This window comes from Trichechus manatus, unplaced genomic scaffold (assembly GCF_000243295.1).
Source record: "Trichechus manatus latirostris isolate Lorelei unplaced genomic scaffold, TriManLat1.0 scaffold00136, whole genome shotgun sequence".
Taxonomy (NCBI): domain Eukaryota; kingdom Metazoa; phylum Chordata; class Mammalia; order Sirenia; family Trichechidae; genus Trichechus; species Trichechus manatus.
The window spans coordinates 754,711-764,691 of NW_004444072.1; the positions used below are offsets into that span (position 1 = coordinate 754,711).

At 41.4% G+C, this 9,981-nt stretch overlaps 1 protein-coding gene across 1 annotated transcript in view; it reads left to right on the top strand.

The window, feature by feature from the left end:
- The first annotated feature begins 1,908 nt into the window (after positions 1–1,908).
- Positions 1,909–9,981, top strand: part of BTD (biotinidase) — a 35,576-nt gene continuing 27,503 nt past the window's right edge. Inside the window, exon 1 of the mRNA XM_004385270.3 lies at positions 1,909–2,112. Coding sequence (XP_004385327.2) covers positions 2,093–2,112 — 20 coding nt within the window. The 5' untranslated portion in view covers positions 1,909–2,092. The remainder of the gene's footprint in view (positions 2,113–9,981) is intronic.

A 9,981-nucleotide genomic window follows, 5' to 3' on the forward strand; every position in this document is an offset into this window, starting at 1 on the left:
ATGGGGTCCCTATGAGTTGGAGGCCAACTCCAAGGCAGCTAGCAACAACAACGTTTAGATTAAAATATCATGATCCTTTGATTACTTATTTAATTTCCTAAAATAAGTTAATTCTAGTCAACAGAGCAGAAATTAGACCTAACCAAAGGCATGGTACACAGTTATATGTCTATATTACTCTCTTTTTTGAAGATAATAGTTGGAATTTTTAAAGAGTGAAATCATAACTTAACAGTTCAACTCAAATAACCTATTAACTTGGTAGTTTATTCACTGTCTCTTGAATTTTGACGGCATCATCACTTGCCACTCAAAAGCATTTACACTTGACATTTTCGACTGAGACATCAAAAATCTTGTCAGTGGATGGGTTTGAACAAAGTTGTCGAAGCTGAAACCGTCATGGAGCATCTTGTCTCAGGGACCAGGCAAGGAATCACTCATGACTGTCATAATCAGATGGCAGAACCAGAAAATAAGAGGCAGTTATAAGATTTTCTGGGAAATGAAAAGTCCTTTGGGGGGCTTCTTTAAATTCAGATTATGTGTTAATAAATTAGGTGGAGATGGACGTTATTTCTCCTCTCCACGTAAAAGAATTTAGATGAGGAAATCACAAAATTTATGAGAATAGGTTTAAACTATTTGGAGCTTTACAGTGTTTTTCCAGCATTCTGTCAGATATACATAGAAACATATACTATGCTGATTCCTAATGACTTAGCAGGCCCCTCGAGCTTTGTTCCACAGGATGTGACATTTCCTCTGCTGACTTTTCCTGCCTCCTTTCCCAGTCGTGGGACTGTTATTCTCCCTGACAAGTAAAGAGTGGCAAGATCCTTTATTAAAAAGAGCAGTAGGTCTGTATATAAGTTTTTAAATATATATACCTGCTTCTGAAATTATCTTATTAAGAATACCTTAATAATAATTGTTGCTTTTTTTTTTTTTTTTTTTTTTTTGCAAAAAACCCTATTGTAATAGCATGGCTAGGAAGGAAACACAGCTGTGTAATTCGCAAGATGAATCTTTCAGCAAGATGGAAAAAAAAGTTCCTTTTGTATAAAAATATCTAGTGATTGACATGTTACCAAATTTCCTTGAAATAGATTTCTATGTAATTTAGACTTTGATTTCTTTTCCTCATAGATCAAAAAAACCTTCCTGATCAGAATTAGTGTTAGGAGAACATTTTTGATTATGAAATGTGAAGCAGAGGCTTCTATAGGGCAGTTAAAAGATCAAGGATGCTTGCTGAAAGGTGTCACTCCCACGATTCTCTCCCCAGCTCATCAGTTATATTCTGTCTACCGATTATTCCTGCTGGCATATTTGAAGAACTTTGGCTTTTACTCTACATGAAGTGGGGAGTCACTGGGGGAGTCTGGGCAGAGGAGTGCCATGATCTGACTCCTGCTTTAACTGGATCTCCTGGCTGCTCTAATGAGACTAGAATGTAAGCAGGCGAGGGCCAACTCCGGGAGGTGTTAGGAGGCCAGTGCAATCATTCAGGGGAGGGTTGCTGGTGGCTTGCCCAGGGTGGGGGTGGTGAGGTAGTGGATAGTAGTCAGATTCTGGTTATTTTTTGAAGGTAGAGCCACCACCATTTGCTAATGGAATGGATGTGGAGTATGCAAGAAAGAGGTGATTCAAAGATGGCACCGAGGTTTCTGGCCAAGCAACTGGGAAATGCAGCTGCCATTTTCTGAGATGCGTAAGACAGCAGAAAGAAAGTTTTGGATACGTTAAGTGGAAATCTAGGTGGATATGCTGGGAGGCAGTTGGATATCAGAGTCTGGAGTTCAGTAGGTAAGTCCAAGCTAGAGTTGTAAATGTGGGAGTTATCAGCATAGGGATGACATTTAATTCTAGAAAACTGATGAGATCACCCAGAGAGTGAGTGTGCAGTGAGAAGTGAAGAGGTCCAAGGACTGAGCCTGGACACTATGGTGTTTATAGAGATCAGGGAGACCAGGAGGAGGTAGCAAGGGAGACTGAAGAGTGATTGATGAGGTAGGAAGAAAACCAAGAGCACCCTGGAAATCAAGTGAAGAAAGTGTTTTAAGGATGAGGGCGTGATAAACTGTGTCATATGCTGCTGACAGAAGTAAGGTGAGCGGTGGGAAATTACCATTGGATTTAGCAACGTGGGGGTCATTGAAGACCTTGACAAGAGCAGTTCTTGGGGAGTGATGGGGGTGAAAGTCTGACTAGAGTGGGTTCAAGAGAGAATGGAAAGAGAGGAATTTGAGACATCATCCTCAGGCAACTTTCAAGTTTTGCTATATAGAAAGAACAGAGAGCTGGGGTAGTACCTGGGGATGTAAGTCAAGAGAGATTTCAACTTTATATTTTTATGTAATTGTAGATTCACATGCAGTTGTAAGAAATAATACAGAGAGATCCCATACACCCTTTATCCAGCTTTCCTCGATAGTAACATCTTTTTTTATATTATTATTATGCTTTAGGTGAAAGTTCACAGCTCAGGTTAATTTCTCATTCAAAAATCTATACACATACTGTTTTTGTGACATTGGTTGCAATCCCCACAATATGACAGCACACTCCCCACTTCCACCCCATGTTCGCTGTGTCAGTTCGACCAGTTCCTGTCCCTTCCTCCCCTCTCATCCTGCCTCCATATAGGAGCCACCCATTTGGTCTCATATATCTGACTGAACCAAGAAGCACGTTCCTCATATGTATCTTTCCTTGTCTTATAGTCCTGTCTAATCTTTGTCCAAAGAGTGGGCTTCAGGAATGGCTTCAGTTCTGGGTTAACAGAGCATCTGGGGGCGGTAGTTTCAGGGTTTCCTCCAGTCTCTATCAGACCATTAAGTCTGGTCTTTTTATGTGAATTTGAATTCTGTTCTACATTTTTCGCCTGTTCTGTCCAGGACTTTCTGTTGTGTTTCCTGTCAGAGTGGTCATTGGTGGTAGCCGGGCATCACCTAGTTCTGGTCTCAGGCTGGTGGAGTCTCTGGTTCATTTGGCCCTTTAGTCTTTTGGGCTATTATTTTCCTTGTGTCTTTGGTTTTCTTCATTCTCCTTTGCTCTGAGTGGGATGGGACCACTAGATGTATCTCAGATGGCCGCTTGCAAGCTTTTAAGACTCCAGACGCCACTCACCAAAGTGGGATGTAGAACATTTTCCTTATAAACTATGTTATGCTAGTTGACCTAGGTAGTGTCCCCCAAAACTGTGGTCCCCAGGCCCCAGCCCCTGCTACTGTGTCCCTCAGAGTGTTTGGATATGTCTGGGAAACTTCTTTGCTTTCGCTTTGGTCCAATTGTGCTGACTTCCCCTATATTGTGTGCTGTCCTTCCCTTCACCAAAGTTGACCCTTGTCTACTATCTAGTTAGTGATTTCCCCTCTCCCTCCCCACCCTCGTAACCATCAAAGAATGCTTTTTTCTGTGTTTAAACCTTTTCTTGAGTTCTTATAATAGTGATCTCATAGAATATTTGTCCTTTTGTGACTGACTTATTTCACTCAGCATAATGCCCTCCAGATTCACCCATGCTGTGAGATATTTCACAGATTCATCATTGTTCTTTATCATTGCATAGTATTCCATTGTGTGTATGTATCATAATTTGTTTATCCATTCATCTGTTGATGGGCATTTAGGTTGTTTCCATCGTTTTGTTATTGTGAATAGTGCTGCAGTGAACATGGGTGTGCATTTGTCTATTTGTGTGCCAGCTCTTATTTCTCTCTGGTGTATTCCTAGGAATTGGATTGCTGGATCATATGATATTTCTATTTCTGGCTTTTTAAGGAAATACCAAATTGTTTTCCAAAGTGGTTGTACCATTTTACATTCCCACCAACAGTGCATAAGAGTTCCAATCTCCCCACAACCTCTTCAACATTTGTTATTTTGTGTTGTTTTGGATTAGTCCCAGGCTTGTTGGAGTGATGGTGTCTCATTGTAGTTTTGATATGCATTTCTCTAAAGGCTAATTGGAAACCCTGGAGGCATAGTGGTTAAGAGCTATGGCTGCTAACTAAAAGGTTGGCAGTTCGAATCTACCAGGTGCTCCTTGGTAACAGTATAAGGCAGTTCTACTCTGTCCTATAGGGTTGCTATGAGTTGGAATCAACTCGACGGCAACAGGTTTTAATGGCTAATGATCGTGAGCATTTCCTCGTGTGTGTGTTAGCCACCTGAAGGTCTTCTTTGGTGAAGTATCTATTCATATCCTTTGCCCATTTTTTAATTGGGTGATTTGTCTTTTTGTTGTTGAGCTATTGCGGTATCTTGTAGATTTTAGAGATTAGACTTTGTCGTAGCCAAAAATTTTTTCCCAGTCTGTAGATTGTCTTTTGACTCTTTTGGTGAATTCTTTTGATGAGCATAAATGCTTGATTTTTAGGAGCTCCCATTTATCTAGTTTCTCTTCTGGTGTTCGTGCATTGTTAGTTATGGTTATACTATTTATGCCATGTATTAGGGCCCCTAGCATTGTCCCTTCTTTTTCTTCCATGACCTTTATCATTTCAGTTTTTATATTTAGGTCTTTGATCCATTTTGAGTTAGTTTTTGTGTATGGTGTGAGGTATGGGTCCTGTTTCATTTTTTTGCAGATGGTTATCCAGTTATGCCAGCACCATTTGTTAAAGAGACTGTCTTTTCCCCCATTTAATGGACTTTGGGCTATTGTCAAACATCAACTGCTCATACTTGGATAGATTTACATCTGGGTTCTCTATTCTGCTCTATTGGTCTATGTGTCTGTTGTTGTCCCAGTACCAGGCTTTTTTGACTATTGTGGTTGTATAATAGATTCTAAAATCAGGTAGTGTGAGGCCTCCTACTTTGTTCTTCTTCAATGGTAACATCTTGCAAAACTATACTACATTATATTGACATTGATACAATCCACCAATCTCATTCACATCTCCCCAGTTTTACTTGTATTTGTGTGTATTCTATGCAGTTGTATCACATGTGTAGGTTCATAATGTCCACCACCATAGTCAAGATACAAAACAATTGTATTACAAGAATTCCTCATATTGCCCTTTTTTAACTTCATCCATCTCCCTCCTGACCCTCACCACTACCACACCCTTTGTCCCTAACCTGGCCACCACTAATCCCTTCTCTATTTCTGTAATTTTGTCATTTAAAAAAATGTTATATAAATTGAATATAGTATGTAGCTTTTTAGGATTGGCTTTTTTCAGTCAATATAATTCCCTTGAAGTTCGTCAGTGTTGTTGTGTATATCAATAGTTTGCTCCTTTTTATTGTGAGTACTGTAGTATTCCATGGTTTATTTATCCATTCACCCATTGAAGGACATCTGGGTTGTTTCCAGTTTGGGGCTATTATGAATAAAACTGCTGTGAACATTCATGTATAGGTTTTTGTGAGCATAAGTTTTCATTTGTCTAGGATAAATGCCCAAGAGTATAATTGCTGGGTTATATGGTAATTGTATGCTTAATTTTAATTTTATGGTAAACTGACAAACTGTTTTCCAGAGTGGCTGTACTATTTTACATTCCCACTAGCAGTGTATGAGCCGTCTAGTTTCTCCACATCTTTGCCAGTGTTTGGTGTTGTCTTTATTTTTTATTTTAGCACTCTTGATAGATTTGTAGTAGTATCTCACTGAGGTTTTAATTTGCATTCCCTCATGGCTACTGATGTTGAACATCTTTTCATATATACTTATTTGCCATTCGTATATCTTTTTTGATGAAGTGTCTGTATGTTTTGCCCATTTTCTAATTGGACTTTTTGTTTGTTTTACTGTTGTGTTTTGAGAGTTCTTTACATATTCTAGATACTACTCCTTTGTCAGATATATGGTTTACAAATACTTTGTCTGTAGCTTGTCTACATCAAGAAAGGGCTTTTTTCCAGAACTAAAACAATTTCCGAGGCCAACTCTTCAGACAGGGATTGGACTGGACTGTGGGACATTAAGTGATACTCGTGAGGAGTATGCCTCTTAGCTCAAGTAGATACAAGAGACTAAACGGGCAGCTTCTGTCCAGAGGTGGGATGGGAAGGCAGAAAGGGTTAGGAGTTGGTTGAATGGACATGGGGAATCAGGCGTGGAAAGGCAGAGTGTGCTGTCACAGTGTGGGGAGAGCAATTAGTGTCACATAACAATGTAAGTATAAATTTTTGTATGAAAAAAAGTAATAAAAAAAAGAAAGAGCTTTTTTTGTTTTTTTTAAACGTGAAAAACACGCACCATATTTCATGAGGAGGTTTGCCACCTCCTCCTGGTTTCCCTGATCTCTATAAACACCAGAGTGTCCAGGCTTAGTCCCTGGACCTCTTCTTTTCTCACTGCACACTCACTGTCTGGGTGATCTCATCCAGTTTTCTGGAATTAAATGCCATCCCTATGCTGATGACTCCCGCATTTACATCTCTAGCTTGGACTTACCTTCTGAACTCCAGACTCTGATATCCAGCTGCCTCCCCAGCATGGCCACCTAGCTATCCAATTAACATATCCAAAACTTTCTTCCTGCTGTCTTGTGCATCTCAGAAAATGGCAGCTCCATCTTCCAGTTGCTCAGGCCAGAAACCTTGGTGCCATCCTTGACTCACCTGTTTGTCATATACCCCACATCCACTTCATTAGCAAATGCTGCTGGCTCTATCTTTCAAAATATACCTGGAATCCAACTATCACCCGTCACCTCACCACTTCTGTCCTGGCCCAAGTGACCAGCATCCCTCGCCTGAATGATTGCACTGGCCTCCTAACATCTCCCTCTGTTTTCCTTTGCCCACTTACGTTCTAGTCTCTTTAGGGCAGCCAGAGAGATCTTTCAAAATTTTGTCTTTACAGTAGCCTGCATGGCTCTGTAGGTGGGTCCCCTATTATTTACCTCTCTGATTTCATTTCCTTATACTCTCCCCTTGTTCCCTGCTCTCCTTGTGATATCTTGAGTCCACCAGGCATACTCCTGCCTCGGGCCTTTTGACCAAGCTGTTTTCTCTGCTTGGAGCACTCTTCCCCAGACATCCACCTGGCTTAACTCTCACCATCTTCAGGTTCTTGCACAAACATCACCACCTCATTGAGGCCTTCCCTTTCCACACTGCTTACAATGCCCCCCACCCACTCCTGGGCCTTCCTTACCCCCTTCACTGTCTTTTCTTCTCTGCACTTACTGCCGCCTGACATACTAATATTTATTTCATCGTGGTCGGTCTCCCCATCCATCCATAGTGTGAGCCCCATGAGGGAGGCTGTCTTGTTCACTGCTGACCTCGACACATGCAGCCATGCCTGGTTCACAGTCACGTGTCGCATGGATGTTAGAAGAGAGCGCTGTCCTGGCTGTGTTGTTTCCTGGCAGTGGGCTTCCTTCAGGGCACCTCACTTAACCTATAGACCTCAGGTTCCTCCTCTGTTATGGGGATGATGTCTGCCCTTAGGGGATTAGACAAGGCAGAGCATATCACACAGCGGATAGAAATACAGGCTCATACAGTCAGTCTCCTATGTCAAGTGCCCTCCAGTGGAAGATAGTGTGCGGCTGCCTTTTCAAACAGGGCACGTACACCTCTAGTCACCATCTCCTTTATGGGCCCAGGACCTGACCCGCTCTAAAGATGCTCAGTTGCTAGATTTCCAGGAATTCCATGATTTCCAGAGCCCCCTTGTTCCTAGTTTCCCCTACCCCCGTCCACCTGTACATATACGACGAGTCAGCCCCCAGTAATGGCTGCAATTTCTGGGCGATGGCTTGGCCCTTTAAAGCTGAGTACGCCCCTCGCCCCTCTGCTGCTTGCTGGCCTCTCAAAGTCCACTCTTTGGGCCCTGTCTGGTTTTTCCCAGGGTACTGTGGCGTGGGAAGAAGATGTGGCAGTATGCTTCCATAAAGATTACAACTTTGGAAACCCTATGGGGCAGCTCGGCCTTGTCCCGTAGAGTCCCTGTGAGTCAGAATCAACTCGACGGCAATGAGTTTCTTTTTTTTTTTTTTCCTGGTTTATTGTGTGTGGTGCTAATAAAAGAGTGAAAACTAGCATTTACCAATTTGTTTAAAACTTCTCCTATATCAGCACTCTTTGGCGGGGGGCAAACGGTTGTGTCTGTTTTTATTGTAGTTACTCATTCTCTGCTACCTTATTAAGCGTGTGTTCTTTCAAGTATGAATACCTGGTTGAATCTGCATAACCTCTTATTAACGACCTACCTTTGTTCACACACAAATGTTCGCACTTACAGCTCTCCCACCAGGCTCCTTTAGTAAATAATTTAAATTTTATTTTCTCAAAGCAGAAAGAAATGTGCTATCTTGCTGGTTCTGCAGTTTCCTTGTTTTGGCGGATTCCAAGTCCCTGAGAGTCACACAAATGTTCTGTGTCCCCAAATCCATGGTCTGCTGGTAGCTCTTCATTGAGAAAGGGGAGTAGTGTGAATGCCAGCCACCCTCCACCCCAGGGACTCCTGACTTGCCTCCACTGGGGACTTGTTCATATGCCCCAGCCTCAGTTTCCCTGCTTGTTAGTGAGGCCATTGCCTTGTACTTTAGCAGTATTGTGACCATGACTTTGAAGATGAAAGTTCTCCGCCACACTACTCCCCATTATCATTATGAAAGCAGAAATTGAGCGGAAAATAAATTTTCGAAACATTTTAAATTATTCCCTGCTTGTCTTCAGAGGCAAAATTCAGATAAGAAGGCTTATCAATTATACTTTTGTTTCTACTCAAAAACTCATGACTGCTTACTGAAAGGCCCCTTGTTCTTATCTAAAAAATTGTTTACTGTGTTTGAATGGCAACAAATCCCGGGTTTGGTATTCGGAGGGTACATTTATTCCCTGGGGAAAGAAGTAACAGTTTGAGATGGGGCAGGGCTTGGTGTGAGAGAATGCTTCTCATTCTGAGAAGTATTTAATTTTGCACAGATTCTGAATGAGCATCCCTAGTCCTTATTGTGTGGCTGAAAATAATTATGGTTACTTTTGTTTCTGGAACTTCTGACAGAAAAATAAAAAGAAATTTGCAGCCTGGGGAGTTTGGTTTGAAACAAAAACACAGGAATGATGAATCGAGACTTGAACTTTAAAAAAACTTTCTTTTTAAACGACAGCAATATGATTCATCGATTTGTTTTTGCTGTCTTGATGTTTAATCCGGATCCCTAGGGGGTTACTCATCCCCAGTACATCTCCACAGAGGAGATGGCCTTGCCTGGGCACACCAAACTTGGCAAATCTGGGTGTCAGGGAGGGATTTTCAGCTGGGAGCCAGGCTAATCTTCAAGGCCAAACTGGCTATTCATTCTGAAACACAGAGTAACACACATCTGTTAGAAATAAAGATTCCTATTCTTTGGAATTCTTTGGTGAGGGAGGCGAGAGACACAGAAGTGCCAGTGGGATGACATTGTAATTCTAATCTTTTATGATTGGAGCTACAAAGCTGAGTTTACCTTCTAGAAATTTCTAGTTCTAGAAAAGCATTCTAGAAAACTGCATTTTTATCACTGCAGAAGGTTTTTATTTCCAGAGGATTATTATGCTTTTGAGCAAGAGCTTTGGAACGACAGAGACAAAGCTTGAGAAAACGATAATGTGAAATGGCAGTTCTCGAGTTCAAGGAAATAAAAGAAAAATCGTGACCTGTTGGGGGCCCCTTTTTTTTTTTTAATCTTTTTTTTTTCTTTTTATTGTTGTAATTTAAATGAAGTTTACATTTCAAGTTAGTCTCCCATACAAAAATTTATACATACATTGTTATGTGATCCTAATTGCTCCCCCTATTCTGTGACAACACACTCCTCCTCTCCACCCCTGAATCCCCATGTCCATTCAACCATCTCCTAACCCTCTCTGCCTTCCCATCTCACCTCCAGACAGAAGCTGCCCGTTTAGTCTCTTGTATCTACTTGAGCTAAGAGGCACACTCCTCACAAGTATCATTTTATGTCCCACAGTCCAGTCCCATCTCTGTCTGAAGAGTTGGGCTCAGAAATTGTTTCA